An 18,594-nucleotide genomic window follows, 5' to 3' on the forward strand; every position below is an offset into this window, starting at 1 on the left:
AGACAATGCACAAAAATAAAAATAGAAATACATTTGACAAAAAAACATGAAATATAAATTGAGTTACATGTGTATATATATATATTTCAAATATAATTCAAATATCTATAATACTAACATAACGAGATCAAATTTGTCAGCTGTCATGGGGTAAAACGACAAATCAAAGAATTCAACTTTATATATAGCTTATATAGGACAATGGTCTTGATTAAAAATTACATCACTCCAGACCCTTTTGTTTTCCACATAATTAATATTGCCAATAATAAACAAGTTCCGGGTCGAATCCGATACAGATACCAATATGCACATCTAAATAGTATGTCCTTATTATCTACAAAATTTCATGAAATTCTGTTGTGTGGTTTCAGAGGAGTTGAGATGACAAACTGTTGCAGAAGTACATTGAAGCAAATAAGTTCAAAGGGGCTTAACTCCTAGAAAAAAAATTGAATCGCAATTTCCCGTCGATATGCACAACTACATAGTATGTCCTTATTATCTGAAACGGTTTCGTGAAATTCTGATGTGTGGTTTGAGAGAAGTTGCAATGACAAACTGTTGCGGTAGTACATTAAAGTAAATCAGTTCAAAGGGGCGTAACTCCTAGAAAAAAAATTAAATCGAAATTTCCCATTGATATGCACAACTACATAGTATGTCCTTATTATCTGAAAAGGTTTCGTGAAATTCTGTAGTGCGGTTTGAGAGGAGTTGCGATGACAAACTGTTGCAGTAGTACGTTAAAGTAAATAAGTTCAAAGGGGCGTAACTCCTAGAAAAAAAATTGAATGGCAATTTCCCGTCGATATGCACAACTACATAGTATGTCCTTATTATCTGAAAAGGTTTCGTGAAATTCTGTTGTGTGGTTTGAGAGGAGTTTCGATGACAAACTGTTGCGGTAGTACATTAAAGTAAATAAGTTCAAAGGGGCGTAACTCCTAGAAAAAAAATTGAATCGCAATTTCCCGTCGATATGCACAACTACATAGTATGTCCTATTTATCTGGAAAGGTTTCGTGAAATTATGTTGTGTGGTTTGAGAGGAGTTGCGATGACAAACTATTGCGGTAGTACATTAAAGTAAATAAGTTCAAAGGGGGGTAACTCCTAGAAAAAAAATTGAAACGCAATTTCATGTCGATATGCACAACTACATAGTATGTCCTTATTATCTGAAAAGGTTTCGTGAAATTCTGTGGTTTAAGAGGAGTTGCGATGACAAGAAACAGGACTGACGGACGGACGGACGGACGGACTGACGGACGGACGGACGGACTGACTGACGGACGGACGGACGGACGGACTGACTGACAGACGGACGGACGGGTCAAAAACATTATACCCTCCGCAACTCGTTGCGTGGTGTATAATAAGGCGTATAGGTACAGTTTTCAATTTGTTATTGGGCATGAAGTAAAACAGCCAATCAAAGAATTCTACTTTATTCATAACAAATATAGGGCAATGCTGTTGATTAAAAAAGACTCCATTCCAGGACCTTTTGTTTTCCAAATAATTAATATTACCAATGATTGATAAGTTCCAGGTCGACAGGTTCAAACAGAAAGATTTGAAAGCAGATAAAACTGTGCATCTTATAATCGGCATGACTTTATCTGATGACAATACGAATACTAAAATAAGGCTTACGCATAGTTATATACTTTAATTCAGTCACAGACCCGCGGTATCGTGGGTGTGTTGAACTTGTATATATAATTAGTACTCAGTCCAAGTATCCTTGATTGATCTCTGTTCATTGGTGAAATTTTGATATTTGTCACTTTTCTTATTATTGGTACAAATATTTAAGAAGAAACAAGAGGCTCTCAAGAGCCTGAATCGCTCACCTTATTTTTTGGGTTAAATCTCTCATCAATGATTATTTTGGCTTTTCAATTTATTTAAATGATCTTTGAATAGTCCTATTTTCTTCAAAAAAAAAAAAAATCATAATCTCCTATGTTCTATTTTAGCCATAGGAGCTATGTTTCTTGACATACAAGGAAATAAAATATAAAATTTATACTAGATACTCTGAAACTCATTTAGCCTAAGTTTGGCTGAAATTGATACAACAGTTTCAAAGGAGAAGATTTTTTAAAGTAAGTCAACATGATGAACAAATTGTGAAAAAGTCTTTAAAGGGCAATAACTCCTTACGGGGTCAATTGACAATTTTGGTCAAATTGACTTATTTGTAGATCTTACTTTGCTTAATATTTTTGCTATATACAGTATAATAATATTCAAGATAATAACCAAAAACTGCAAAATTTCTTTAAAATCATCAATCCAGGGGCATTATACCTGAAAAATCAGTTACCCAATTCGGCTGAAAATTTCAGGACAGGTAGACCTTGACCTAATAAATGCTTTAACTTCTTGTCTTATTTGCTCTAAATGCTAGAGTTTTTGAGATATAAGTCAAAAACTGCATTTTACCCTGTGTTCTATTTTTAGCCATGACGGCCATGTTTTTTGATGAAATAGAAAATAAAACACATATTTTATTTTATACACCCTACTGATCATTCAGTTGAAGTTTGGTTGAATTTGGTTGAGTAGTTTTAGAGGAGAAGATTTTTTAAAGTTAGCAAATATGATGAACAAATTGTGAAAAATTGTCATTAAAGGACAATAACCCCTTAAGGGGTCAATTGACAATTTTGGTCATATTTACTTATTTGTAGATCTTACTTTGCTGATAATTTTTGCTGTTTACAGTTTATCTTTATCTGTAATAATATTCAAGATAATGACCAAAAACTGCAAAATTTCCTTAAAATTACCAATTAAGTGGCAGCAACCCAACAATGGGTTCTTTGATTCATATGAAAATTTCAGGGCTGATAGATCTTGACCTAATGAACATTTTTACCCTGCATTTGACCCCTATGTTCTATCTTAAGTAACGGCGGCCATGTTTTTTGACGGATCAAAAATCGAAGCACAAACTTTGTGCAGGATAATCTAAGGAACAATCATGCTAAGTTTCATCCAAATCAATTCAGTAGTTTCAGAAAAGAAGATGTTTGAAAAATTGTTAACGACGACAGACGACGACGACGGACCCCAAGTGATGAGAAAAGCTCACATTTCCTTGTAGGAAAGGTGAGCTAAAAATGAAGAAAAAAAATATTTGAGGTGTCCCGTGGTGGTTTGCGCAGTTGTGGTGTTATAGACTTTTCTGTTTGAAATTTGGTCTCTTACATGTAATTTTTTTTATTTGAAGAATTAATAACTTAAGAATTAATTTTTGTATTTACGTCACATTTATAACAATAAAAGAAAACTAGAGGCTCTAAAGAGCCTGTGTCGCTCACCTTGGTCTATGTGAATATTAAACAAAGGACGCAGATGGATTCATGACAAAATTGGGTTTTGGTGATGGTGATGTGTTTGTACATCTTAATTTACTGAACATTCTAGCTGCTTACAATTATCTCTATCTATAATTTACTTGGCCCAGTAGTTTCAGAGGAGAAGATTTTTGAAAAAGATTACTAAGATTTACGAAAAAATGGTTAAAACATGACTATAAAGGGCAATAACTCCTAAAGGGGTCAACTGACAATTTTGATCATGTTGACCTATTAGTAGATCTTCCTTTGCCAACATGTATTGTTTTTTACAGTTTATCTCTATCTATAATAATATTCAAGATAATAACCAAAAACAGCAAAATTTCCTTAAATCTAACAGTTCAGGGGCAGCTCCCAACAACGGGTTGTCCAATTCATCTGAAAATTTCGGGGCAGATAGATTTTGACCTGATAAATAATTTTATTTCCAGTCAGATTTGCTTCAAATGCTTTGGTTTTTGAGTTAAAAGCCAAAAACTGAATTTTACCCCTATGTTCTATTTTTAAACCGTGGAAGCTATCTTGGTTGGTTGACCGGGTCACGCCACACATTTGTTAAACTAGATACCCAAATGATGATTGTGGCCAAGTTTGGTTTAATTTTGCCCCGTAGTATCAGAGAAGAAGATTTTTGCAAAGGATTACTAAGATTTACGAAAAATGGTTAAAAATTGACTATAAAGGGCAATAACTCCTAAAGAGGTCAACTGACCATTTCGGTCATTTTGACTTATTTGTAAATCTTACTTTGCTGAACATTATTGTTGTTCACAGTTTATCTTTATCTATAATAATATTCAAGATAATAACCAAAAACAGCAAAATGTTCTTAAAATAACCAATTCAGGGGCAGCAACCCAACAACAGGTTGTCCGATTCATTTGAAAATTTCAGGGCAGATAGATCTTGACCTGATGAACAATATTACTCCTGATCAGAATTGCTCTAAATGCTTTGGTTTTTGAGTTATAAGCCAACAACAGCATTTTACCCTTTTTGTTCTATTTTTAGTTGTGGCAGCCATCTTGGTTGGTTGACCGGGTCACCAGACTAAATTTTTAAACTAGATACCCCAATGATGTTTGTGGCTAAATTTGGTTAAATTTGCCCAGTAGTTTCAGAGGGGAAGATTTTTGTAAAAGATTACTCAGATTTACGAAAAATGGTTAAAAATTGACTATAAAGGGCAATAACTCCTAAAGGGGTCAACAGACCATTTCGGTCATTTTGACCTATTTGTAAATCTTACTTTGCTGAAAATTATTGCTGACCATGTTTACAGTTTATCTCTATTTATAAAAATATCCAAGATAATAACCAAAAACAGCAAAATTTCCTTAAAATTACCAATTCAGGGGCAGCAACCCAACAACATGTTGTCCCATTGATCTGAAAATTTCAGGACAGATAGATCTTGACCTGATTAACAATTTTACCCGTCAGATTTGCTCTAAATGCTTTGGTTTAAGAGTAATAAGCTAAAAACTGCATTTTACCCTTTTTGTTCTATTTTTAGCCGTGGCGGACATCTTGGTTAGATGACTTGGTCACTGGACACATTTTTTAAACTAGATACCCCAATGATGATTGTGGCCAAGTTTGGTTAAATTTGGCCCAGAGGAGGAGATTTTTGTAAAAGTTAAAGCCGGACACCGGACGCCGGACGACAAGTGATGGGAAAAGCTCACTTGGCCCTTTGGGCCAGGTGAGCTAAAAAAGCAATAATTTTGGGGTGTTTGGTAGTGAAAAGACCTACCTCTCTGAATACACCCCTTCCTTAAATCAACCTCTTAAACCTGACTTACATGTATAAGTATCTACTAATAAAGGGAAGCAATTCTGTCACACTATATATTCCCTGGCACACAAAATGTAACCACATTATTTAGCTGCAGCAAGGATGGTCTTATAATATCCTCGTGTGGTGTGTTTTCCTACTAATAACGATTTTTATCTTTTAGTCTACATTGTATAAATGAATAAACAAATAAACACTAAACATTTACTTATCTGATTTTTTTAACTTAAAAGGGGGGGAGGGGGGTAATTCATTATATTTGGATATACTTTCCCAATAGAGGAGTTCACTTACTTTTAACTAAATAACACAAAATTCTTGGACTCAGAAGGAGTATACTCCTGGTTTACCTATGTAAAAAATATTTTAAGTGACCTTAGTTTAGATATATAGCAAAAATTCTAAAAATACTAGTTCAGACATAAAAAAGGATAAATCATTTAAAGTTTATATAAAAACAAGCTCTAACCAGGTGCTCCGCAGGGTGAAGCCTTATACAACTGCAGAGGTCGATCTCTGAATAGTTGGGGCAAGTATTGACACAACATTCAAGCTTGCGATATGGTTCTGAATTTGGATTGTGATCAAATTTTTGACATAATAGGAGTTTCTAACACAAAACAAATGTCAAGATCTTGCAAAATTATTGTGAATATTGTGCAATTAAAGATTTCTTCTTCAAACTTTTCAAAAATTTGTCAAAAAAATTAAAAAAACTACTACCTGGACCTCCCTTCTTTTTGCAATTAGTCCAAAACCTAACATTTCTTTATACATAATTTACAAGTACGTGTAGTGTAAGGAAGGTTAATCCAACCATACCCAACATTGTATGTTAAATGTTTTTGAATTACATCCCTCTTTACACTGCTTTTAAATTGTTTTAGTTGTCCATTGACCAGAAAAACCTAGTTTTTTCCCTTTTTTTGCCCCTAATTCCAAAACTTTTTGAGCCATAACCCTCCTAACCATCCCTTCATGGTATGGAAACTTGTGGTATAATTTCAGAGAGATTCATACACTTAAACACAAGTTATTGTTTGAAAACTACAAAAATGGACCCCCTTTTTCTCACTAATTCCTAAACTATTAGAACCGTAACCCCAACCTTCTTTTAGTGGTATTGAGCCTTCTGGGTAAAATTTAAAAGATTCATTCCCTAAAACTAAAGTTATTGTCCGGACACAAAATGGGTCTTCGAATGACAACGTAGACGAGAACGACGACATGATAGCATTATATGACGCAATTTTTTTTTTTGTGGTCGTATAAAAACTAGATTGTCAATTAAATAAGGAACTAAGAAACAACTTTTTTGACAATTTGGAGTTTATTTTTTCTGTTAAAGATTTTTCTGATCATGGAAGTATATTGATGTCAATATAATACTTCCATGATCTGATGAAGAAAAGTTTATTTTATACTCAATCCATCAACACCATCACAAGTAAATAAATTGGGGTCCTATATCAAGAGGTCATTAGAACAGAGGACAGGCGACACTGGACTATTTACTGTAAATTAATGATTGTATATATATATTTACAGGTCTAACATTGTTGGGTTGATGTTTAGACGAGTTGTATATACATAATGTACACAGCCATGTATCACCATCACTGCTGGTGATCCGATGGATAAATCTGTTGTAGAGTTGTCACTGGCTCATATGCACTTATAAATATAATTATTTTCTGTGATTGTATCTTTAATACATTAATTTGTAGGATCCTTTACTATAGATAATTTAGCTGATCTGTAAAAATAACATCTCCATGCCTTATATATCATGTACTGTAGTACACCTCTAGATTAAAACTGACGTGGAAAGGTAACACATGGCCAGCGAAAGCTTCATTTTTATGAAGCCCAGGTGGTCATGTGGTCTAGCAGGACGGCTACAGTGCAGGCGATTTGGTGTCACAATATCGCAGTAGCATGGGTTCGAATCCCGGCGAGGGAAGAACAAAAAATTTGCGAAAGCAAATTTACAGGTCTAACATTGTTGGGTTGATGTTTAGACGAGTTGTATATATACATAATGTACACAGCCATGTATCACCATCACTGCTGGTGATCCAAAGATAAATCTGTTGTAGAGTTGTCACTGGCTCAGATGTACTTATAAATATAATTATTTTCTGTGATTGTATCTTACATTAATTTGTAGGATCCTTTACTATAGATAATGTAGCTGATCTGTAAAAATAACATCTCCATGCCTTATATATCATGTACTGTAGCACGCCGCTAGATTAAAACTGACGTGGAAAGGTAACACATGGCCAGCGAAAGCTTCATTTTTATGAAGCTCAGGTGGTCGTGTGGTCTAGGGGGATGGCTACAGTGCAGGCGATTTGGTGTGACGATATCGCAGTAGCATGGGTTCGAATCCCGGCGAGGGAAGAACAAAAAATTTGCAAAGCAAATTTACAGATCTAACATTGTTGGGTTGATGTTTAAACGAGTTGTATATATATATAGTATTTTCTAAAGTCCTGGCTCTGGTGTCAGATTGCTTGAATCATAAAAAAAAGTTATTTGATAAATTTCTGTACTAAAAATAACTAGTAAATAGTTTGAGGTTGGTATTTTATGTGCTGATATTGTAACATTGTGATTTTTTTCAGATTGTCACTGGATTTTCTACAAATGACATTATTTTTTTGAAAATAAAACATGTACATTGTAAAATGCAGTTTTCAAAATTTGGAATTAAATGTATAAAGTTAAGACTGTTTTCATCTTTAAGTATCAAGGATGTATACAAAGAATTGTCAATAGAATATTGAATAAATAGATTTTGAACAACCATTTTAAATAAGAGCCATAATAATTTATTTATTTTAACTTGCTTGTTGGTAATAAATATGACAAAAAAAACATGACAGATCCGGTGTCTGACAGTCAGATGATATACATTGTAGCTATACTTCATAAAACCCTTCAGAATTTTTCTCAACAACTTTAGTAATGAGTATTTTTGACATTAAATAAAAATGGTTAAACAGTTACATTTAATTTAAGGCATCAACCATTTGATTTTCTTGGGGGGGCTATGGTTTTTTTTGGTAAAAAAAAGTTTGTTTCCAGTTTTTGGAGAAAAAAATAATTTGTTTTTGATTCTGAGAAAAAAAAATTGGTTGTTTCACCCTCAGCTGCCACTATATGTTCTGCTAAAATTGAAAGAAAAAAATTGTTTTCGACTTGTCGCGAAAAAAAAAACCATAGCCCCCCCCCCCCCAGAAAATCAAATGGTTGCTGCCTAATTAGTTCAAGATTACAAATTTGAACTTTCAAATAGACTTTGAATTTGTTATACATAATTTTGTCACATTGTAGTGTTATTATTGTTCCAAATAGATATACAGAAACTGACAAACATGTCACAATGTACAAAAACATATAAGGACACGACAGTGAAGACATTGGACAATACAAATTCCTGGCTGCAGCAAGAAAGTTAAATTTCCTATCGTCGGCGGTTTCTATTAAACTAGTCCAAGATTACTCTGACATCCAACAGCTGTTTTGCCAGACAAGCTGGGGCTGTGTCTGGCAAAACAGCCGTTGGACGTCCATTTTTGTACGAATTTTTCAAACTTCAATTGTATCAATACGACAGACATAATGAATAATAGAGATAGTCCATTTACCATGTTTACTACATATACCAAGGAGAAGAACATTGATGGAAAGCATAATTATTTACTGTTTCATTGCATTTACTAGAAAAAGAGTACTCTGTAGCAAATAAACCAACATTTTTATAGAAAATCCACAGCCTTTAATACAGAGATTTTCGTTATAAAATTTGAAACATAGATTACTCACTTGCTTTGCTATGATGTGCTAGTGTTCATTTTCTACAAAATGTTCTAATCAACCTGTAAATTCCAAAATACTTCGTGCTAGGTCACTAAGGTCGAGCACACCCAAAAAGGTGTACTTGATTTGGTCCATATTTTTATTTGTTTTAACCAATAACTACATTAATAAACTTGTTTTTAGGAAATCAATGCCAGCACTGCATGCAATGAGGGTGGTAAAGGGGGGTACTGAATACGGAAACACGTGAAATAAAAATCGCAAAAACGTAGCACGAAAAATAAAAATCGTGAAAAACGAAGCACGAGAAATAAAATCGTAAATATTCAGGATTCAGGTGCACTCGATGTCCTCTTTTCGATACTTTTGTTACCCATTTTTTGGAATTTTTTCTTGTGTCACATAATAGAAGGGCAGACACGAAAATTACTGAACTAATAGATTGATATGTTTTCCGTCCGTGGTAATTTTTTAAAAGAAATCGGAAGATACGCATTTTCTAAATCCAACATGAAAAATACCCATGTCGTCGACCTGATATCTAATTGTTCTGCTCAACTATGTACTAGATAAATTGAAAACTTATGAAAATGGTGTTTTTAAAATAAAACACTTTGTTATTGGGAAGGAAATTGTAATTTTGTTTGTTTCTATTAACTTTTTAATTTTTTGTCACTATACATTACAGTACACATTTATCGCCTTCTCTAATAAAGAGCTTCGATTCTTTTGTTCTATTTCAACCGAGTTTCAGACTGACTGACTTTGTATTAATTCCATATACTTTTTAATCAAACGCGGGACAAACACGAGAAATAAAGAGCACCGACACGAAACACGGAAAATAAATATCGGGAAACACGAAGCACGTAAATCGAACCAAACACGAGAAAATGAGAAATAAAACAACAAAACACGAAAACACGTGAAATAAAAAGGCAGAAAACGGTGCACGAAAATAACCCTTTACCACCCTCTGCAATAATCCTATATCTATCATTTATCAAATTGCCAAATATGAGAGTACAAGGATAAAGGCTGTGGATTTTCTATAAAACTTCCATATGTTTAGCATTGAATCAACACAAGGGTGCATAATCCTTAACCCTTAGAGTGCCACGGGTTTTTGGGGGTAAACTACCGTTGAGTGCCAAGAGAAAGGCCCTTGATTTCAAATTTCAACGGAAAACGTCACAAAGGAAGCGAAACAATGCATAACGTCATGCAATTGTTTCCGTATGGACGCAATTTTGTTTCGACGGTCGACGTTTGTCAGTTAGATTTTTGTTTGATAATAAACGACAATGGTCAATCTAATGGATGTTTAAGAAATATGCAAAGTTGATATACCTATTAGAGCAGAATATATATATATAAAAAGGATGCAAGAAATATTATAGTTCGTGGGAAAGAGCATATTTAATATTCTTCAGAAAGAAGTATACAAATGTATCAAAATTGAGCTACGTCGGATAGAAACCTATCTTATGCAAATGTATATCAATACATCTGTTAATCTCACAGGCACTTGTCTCAAATAAAAAAATTCCTCTATACCGTGTTATATTAAGGTATATAGGAATATTTTTTTTTGAGACAAGTGCCTGTGGTGAATCTTCAGAAAGTCTGTAAGTGTTTGAAAACTGATTTGTTATAAGAACCCTACTAACAGTCCAAAATTCATCTTCTTTTTCGTATTTGAATGTTCCAAAATCAAACAAAGTCTTAAATTGAGTTTTATATACATGCACATATATATATACACGCACTTGCATTCGGTCGATTTTTATCAGATGCAGCTCTTTGAAACTATCTTTTATGTCAATACATTTTCCGTTTAAAATAATATTTACAGGAGTACACGAATTTGTGTTTACTGTTTGAATCCTTTCAAATGTACATGTTATATATAGAGAAACTTTTAAATTAAGAATGTGATGCACAATGCAATCACGACGTTACTATGCCATTCCCCTATTGAACAGAAAATAGAATTCTGCAAATTAACAGATCTTACATTGTTTGGTTGATATTCAGACGAATTATATATACAGAATGTGTTTTCAGCCAATGATCTTACTTACTTATATACAATTTTAAAATCTAAAATGTAAAAGTGCAACAACACTTTCTTCACACTTAAGACAACACAAGCAATTATTTATTTTTTTATTCAGGAAAAGAATTATTGTTATAAAATATCTTATTTTCTTCTCCCGGGCCCTATATTTTCTTCCCCGGACGCTATTTATTTTCTCCGGGCTCTTTTTCTCTTCCCGGGCGGTCTCGGGCGCTTTTTTGGAGGACCGGTTTTGTGTTACCCTTTATATCTTCCGCACTTTTTGTTCTCATGTCATCCACAAGCAGTTGCTGATTTGTACGATGGCAGAATGCGGCCATGAAAGAAAAAAGTATATCATGTTACTTCAAGATACATGTTGTTCCTCGTATTAATATAATTTTATTGCTATCTTGAGGGAACGACATGATATCTTGAGGGAACGACATATCACCTTGAGGGAACGCAATAACTATCTTGTAGGAACGACATAGCATCTTGAGGGAACGAGATAACTATCTTGAGGAAACAACATAACATCTTGAGGGAACGACATAGTATCTTGAGGGAACGACATAGCATCTTTTGGGAACGAGATAACTATCTTGTGGGAACGACATAGCATCTTGAGGGAACTAGATAACTATCTCGTGGGAACGACATAGAATCTTGAGGGAACGACATAGTATCTTGAGGGAACAACATATTTCTTTTTTCTTTCATGGCCGCATTCTGCCACCGTATATTTGTGTAGAAGGGATCAAGCCATACAATTTATGGGCGGCAGTGTTTGTTGACCCCTTAACTCTTTTTTTTTCCATTTTTGTATCGTTTTTTCTGTCTTATGGATGTACAGTATTAATTTTTTGCTATTGGTTTCAAATATTTAGCACATTTAAAATATATATTTTGAAGGCACATTATGTTGGATTTTACTTTTGATTAGAAAGAAATAGAATTGTTTGAAGAATATTTGCAGATAATTGAGTCATCTAATGTTTTTACTTTTCTCCAGAAACATGTACCCTGTAAACGTTATCAGAACATGTGCAAGTGTGTGCTTCGAAATTTTGTGTGCTAGTTTGTCCTTTTTATATGTTTGTTTTGTTTAGCTGATGACACTTTTTATATAAATTCAAATTCATTCAGTAAACATATAGTACATAGGAACAGAAACACCGACAACCACAACAGAAGATAATTTGAATAGTTGATACAGGGCAATTAAAAGTTTCTGACTGATGCGACATCATTTTATTTTCCGAATATAAAGAATTTCAAACATGTATATACCAAGCTATCAGGTGCTCTCGCTTGCTCACGTTGAATACACTGAGAAATTCTTTTTAGAATTTTTTTTTATGACTTCAAAGAAGGAAAATCTTCTTTTTTCGTTAGATTATTTCTTTTAGTAGGGATAAAGTAGTTTTGAAGATGAACATAATTAACATTTGTAAAAATCCAGTTTTATCTGGCTTTCTAATTGTTCCCCGTTGGTTAACGTTAAACTCTGGTTCTTCATCTTCTTCTGACAGGCAAAACCCGAATCCACGGCGTTGACGCCGGCCATTTTCCAAAATTCAGGCACCCTGGCACTATGACGTTATGCTTATTATTACGTAACGTCAAAATTCCGTTGGCCTTTGGGCCTCAGCGTGGCACTCAACGGTAGTGTTTTTGAATAGGCCGGATAGGCCCTATGGCAGAGAAAAGGTTAAACATACCTGAAGCATTTAGTTGTCCATCCATAAACCATCTTATCTTTCCTTCATTGATGTTGCAATCACTGACCTGGGAAAATTGCTTCGACCATTTCAGTCTGGACCTTGCAAGTGTTGCCCAGAATGTTTCTGAACTGTTAATACTGTAGTCGTACAGGTTCTGGTGTATATCTAAAGTATTGTCTTTCTCGAATTCAGGGAACAAAGTAGTTGTCACTCCTTTCGAAGAGAATAGATTGGAACTACTAAGTGAAACATATCTTTCTGACAACTTATGGAGTTTTGCTACAAATAATCTTGCATTCGTCAACGAAAAAGTCCTCTGTTGTGTGGAAAACATATTTAGGTCATGACAGGATATCTACCGTCTAGGGGAAAGCAACTGATCTGGTCATTTCAGATTTCTTGTAATAATAATATATTTCCTTCTATAGGAACACATCAGATTATGGGTCTCTAAAACTTTAATAAACCAAACCACCCTAACTTATTTCAGAAACATATATCCATGTATTATATATCAAAAGTAATGGTTTTCAATTCAAATGGAAAGTCTTAGAGACAGTTGGTACTTATTGTTACCAGAGACATATAATACATGTATTATATGTCTCTGTTGTTACTTAATAATCGGGTATTAAGGTGGTACCCAACACTTTCACTAAAATTAATTTGGCTCGTTTAATTTCCATAAAATTTTGACAAAGTATTTACTTTTTCTGTTTCTGTCGGATAATAGCCTCCTTCACTGACAAACTGAAGATTCTGCTATATATGTTTCTGACGAGTTCCGTTTGCAGGAGGGGACATCCAAGTAAATAAATTGTTGAAATAAGACTGTGGAACTAACTATATACAGTGAATTTAAATTAAACTTTTAAAAACTGGCTAAAAACAGTAGGGCACCTTGTGTCTCTGCCTGTGGGATGTCTGGTGGTAAGGCGTTCCAGTCCCGTATAGCCTGTGGTAGGTATGAAGTCTTATGTGCATCAATACGCGAGTGTGGTACTTGGTATGCCTTAGAATGTATATTTCTCCCTTTTCTTACTGATGGTGTGAGTCGTCCTTCTTTCTCTATTGCTACCATATTATTCTCTATTTTATAGAACATTGCTAGTCTGGTTTTCTTTCTTCGTTGTTGCAGCGGTTTCCATTTTAGGTGGTCTATCATTTCTGTGACACTTGCAGTTGGTTTGTACTTATTTGTCACATATCTCGCAGCTCTTCTTTGTATCTGTTCTATTTTGTAGATTGATTCTTTTGTTGCTGGGTCCCAAACAGATGCGGCATATTCTAATTGTGGTCTTACTAGTCCAATATAAGCCTGGCTCTTTACTTTTGTTGATGATATTCTGATGTTTCTCCTCAGGAATCCAAGTGTTTTATTTGCTTTGTCAGTTATCTGTTGTATGTGTTGATCCCATTTTAGGTTGTTTTGAATGGTGAGACCTAAATATTTGGCTGCCTGCACTTCTTCCAACTTGTGACCATGGAGGTTGTATGATGTTTGAATTAGTGTTTTCTTGTTTGTTACCCTCAAAATGTTACATTTGTCGGGGTGGAATTTCATGCACCATAGTTGTTCCCATTCAGCTAATTTATCAAGGTCTTCTTGTAAAAATTTTCCACTGTCTTTTGATGTTATTGTCAGGTAGGCGATGGTATCATCTGCAAACAGGCGAACTGTAGCATTTAAATCTTCTTGCAGATCGTTGATGTAGTATAGAAACAGGCTTGGCCCAAGGACTGAGCCCTGTGGTACTCCTGAGTCAACAGGGACTGATGTTGAATTGCACCCTTCTAGTACAACAGTTTGTGTTCTTCCACTCAACCAGTTTTTTATCCACCTGTTTGTGTTGCCTTTTATTCCATTAGTATGTAGTTAGCTGATATTACAGAGTGATCTCCCTGTAGTGTTAGGTACCACCTTAATATTAGATATAATGGCAGTTTTTATGTCGCCATGACTTCGCTTATGGAAAAAGCTAGGAAAGCATATTTTAAAATAAGAAAGAAAACAATAGGGTTAGATAACCCTTGTAAACGTCTGGAAAAACTTTTTGATCATTCGCATTTATGATTTTAGATCTATACATTTGACTCAGTTGTCTATGTAGTGCTGTAAGGTCTTCTTTGAATCCTTCCCAATTTGCTTTCTTATATTGTGGTATGAGTCTTTCTTGTTCCTTAAATTTGATGGTATTCATGTCAAACTCTGTGAAGACCATGTCGTGGTCTGATATACCCGGGAGGACATCTGCCCTCTGAACTAGACTTGGTGAATTAGTGAGAATGAGATCTAGTGTGTTTTCTTTCCTTGTATTTTCTTCAACTAGTTGTATAAGATGATGGTTGTCAATTAGATCTTTAAAGGATTGGTGGAGGGGTGCATATTGGGTTCCCTCTTTTAGAGTGTTATTTTTCCAATCCCATCCTGGGAAATTCATATCCCCGCCAATAATGATGTTTGAATTTGGAATGTTACTTACTTTTGAGATTGATGACTCTTGAAAAGTATTTCAGGCTTTCTTCGTCAGATACATGCCTTCTGTAATATGCGCATATATAAAAGTTTTTCTTATTTGCAGTTTCTAATTTAACCCAGATTAATTCACAGTCTGTGTCAAGTACGGATGCATGGTCGCATTTTAAAGATGATTTTACAATTATCATGACACCTCCTCCAACACCTTTTGTGCGGTCTTTCCGATAAATGGTGTAGTTTTCTGGGCAAATCTCTGAGCTTTTAATATTAATGTCTAGCAATGTTTCTGTGCAGATTATGATGTCTGGTTTTATGCTCTCAATTACATTTTCTAATCTGCATAGTTTGAGTTTAATAGACTGACAGTTTATATTTAGAATACGTAAAGGACTGTTTGTTTTCCTTTGTGCTTGTTTTCTAATTGGTGTAGAAGTGTGGAGTGGTTTTCTCCTAGAAGTTGTATCTGCTTCTGAGCAGTTAGATAAGTCACTTAGACTATGTATTGAATCACTGTTTGTTACAATGTTACTGTGGAGATCATGGACTGTGTCACTATAGTTAGGTGCATTACAAATTAGGCAGTGCCAACTTAGGTTCGTTCCATTAAGGTCATGATAAGAGGCAGTATGTACGCCTTGGCAGTTTGCGTGATACCATTGGTCGCATGTTTCACAAATGATGCCCTTTTGAGACCAATTAACTGATTAATCACAGGTTCCACATAATTATTGTCTATCTTTATTTGTGGTGGTATTCATAGGGGGACCTGGATTTATTTCGATGTCATTTGCATTTATTAACAGCGCAAGATATTGCAGAAGACCTTTACTCTGTTGTTCATATTTAGCTTGAATGCAGTTTGTTGAATTTACAAGCTTAAATAGGAGATGTTCAGCAACTGGTTCAGGATAGGGGTTGTAAGTAAATTCAAAGTTTGTTATACACTGTGGTTCATTAAGGATGATCTTTGGTGGTCTCAGTATCCTTATGTAGGTGGTTAAGAACAGTAATGTCAATAATCTAAGCATTTTCAGACATTCAAATGTGACTATAAATTAGGCCGCCATTTTTGTTGTTGATTTCTTGAACAACAAATTTCTTTGGCAAGTTTCTATGTAACTACTGTGGTGATTAAAGCCAGGAATATCTTGTGTTTACACTTTGTTACCAAATGAGCTTAGTACTATGTTATCAAAATAGTAAATAAGGTGTAAGTTTGGTAGGAAAATCGAAAATTTGATGAGTGAATTTTCAAAAACGTCTTCTCCGGCACTCGGAACTCCTCTTTGACCCTTTAACAAAAATATCAAAAAATCAAAAAATTTGAACCAAGCGTTTTATCAGAAAAATTACACTGGTTATATAGCAGTTTGACAAATACTAATTTTGGTCATTGAGAAGCTTTATATTGCCTTCACAACGCAACGTAATTAAAACGTTTAGCTGATATTACAGAGTGATCTCCCTGTAGTGTTAGGTACCACCTTAATATTAGATATAATGGCAGTTTTGATGTCGCCATGACTTCGCTTATGGAAAAAGCTAGGAAAGCATATTTTAAAATAAGAAAGAAAACAATAGGGTTAGATAACCCTTGTAAACGTCTGGAAAAACTTTTTGATTCCTTAGTAGGCTAGCCCCTATTCTCCTTTATTGTAGTGAAATCTGGGGAATTATTTCGACATTTAAAGACACTGTTAGGCCTCGAATGATGCATGTCGTTCTGAACTTGCAAGACTGCCATTGAAAATAGGATAATGTTATCTAGTATTAAATTTGAGGACCATTTAATCACTTCAGAAGGAAGTTTAGTTCTCCAAATATATAATGCTACAAAAAAAAAGCAACTCATGGGTTAAAACGTTAAATCAGAGACATATATGTCTCTGGTTAAATGTTATTTTTCAAAATTTAGGTTTATCATATTTGTCCAAATTAATGTTAACATAACTATTAAACCCCTTTTTGGTTTTATAAAACAAAGACTAATTGACCAGGTTTTTCAGGAACAACATGCAAATATTTCAGCATCTCCAAAATTAACATTTTCCCAGAGCGTTTACAAAATGAGTGAACAGGCAGGTAATGTTGATGCTTTAAGAAATAAATCAGATCGATCATCATTGTGTAAATTAAGAGTAAGGGCTCATAACCTTGTCGCATTGAAAGAGGAAGACATTTAAAAGTGCCAAGGCAAGAGATTAAAGAATTTGTGAAATCTGTAAAAGTGGCGAAATTGAAAATGAACAACACATGCTGCTAAACTGTAGAGGTTGCCGCAGTATTAGAGAGACTTTTGTATTAAAAATGATCAAAATCACAGGAAAAAAAATAACCACAATAGAATAAATCTTATACTTAATAATACATCTTATACGGCACTAAAACTATCTTCCTCTTTCGTAACAAATTGTTTAAATGCAAGAATTGATCTATTGCAATATATTCTCATTATACTTTTAATTTTTTTTATTCACATATATATAATTGTTTGTATTTTACAACCATGTAAATTGTTTATCCAAATGAGGTCATTACCATTTATTGTAAATGCATAGGGGTAACATGTAGATTTTGGTTTATCTCTGAAACCAAAGTATTTAGAGCAAATCTGATATTTTGTAAAATTGTTTATTAGGTCAAGATCTAACTGCCCTAAAATTTTCAGATGAATCGGAGAACCCGTTGTTTGGTTGCTGCCCCTAATTTGGTAATTTTTGGGAAATTTTTACGTTTTTGGTTATCATCTTGAATATTATTATAGATAGAGATAAACTATAAACAGCAATAATGTTCAGCAAAGTAAGATCTACAAAATAGTCAACATGCCAAAATGGTCAGTTGACCCCTCTAGGAGTAATCGCCCTTTATAGTAAATTTTTAACAATTTTTGGTAAATTTTTGTAATCTTTTACAAAAATCTTCTCCTCTAAAGCTACTAAGACAAATTTAACCAAACTTGTCCATCATCATCATGTGGGTATTTAGTTTTAAAAATGTGTCCGATGACTCCGCTCGTGAACCAAGATGGCCGACATGGCTTAAAATAGTACATAGGGTAAAATGCAGTTTTTGGCTCATATCTCTGAAACCAAAGCATTTAGAGAAAATGGGGATAAAATTGTTCATCAGGTCGAGATCTATCTGCCCTAAAATTTTCAGACCAATCGGGCAACTTGATGTTGGGCTGCTGCTCCTGAATTGGTAATTTTAAGAAAATTTTGCAGCTTTTGGTTATTATCTTGAATATTATTATAGATAGAGATAAACTGTAAATAACAATAATGTACAGCAAAGTAAGAACTACAAATAAGTCAACTTGACCAAAG

At 34.1% G+C, this 18,594-nt stretch overlaps 1 protein-coding gene across 2 annotated transcripts in view; it reads right to left on the minus strand.

Annotated features, from left to right (window-relative positions):
* LOC134710330 (acetyl-coenzyme A synthetase 2-like, mitochondrial) overlaps positions 1-13,169 on the minus strand; it is a 79,571-nt gene extending 66,402 nt beyond the window's left edge. The window contains exon 1 of one of the 2 annotated variants that reach the window (XM_063570655.1): positions 12,784-13,169. In XM_063570655.1, the coding sequence (XP_063426725.1) occupies positions 12,784-13,120 (337 nt within the window). In that variant the 5' untranslated portion in view covers positions 13,121-13,169. Of the gene's footprint in view, positions 1-9,006; positions 9,027-12,783 lie in introns of those variants that run through there. The other variant, XM_063570656.1, reaches the window with a different exon arrangement.
* Positions 13,170-18,594: the final 5,425 nt, after the last annotated feature.

This window comes from Mytilus trossulus, chromosome 3 (genome assembly GCF_036588685.1).
Source record: "Mytilus trossulus isolate FHL-02 chromosome 3, PNRI_Mtr1.1.1.hap1, whole genome shotgun sequence".
In the NCBI taxonomy this organism is placed as follows: Eukaryota; Metazoa; Mollusca; class Bivalvia; order Mytilida; family Mytilidae; genus Mytilus; species Mytilus trossulus.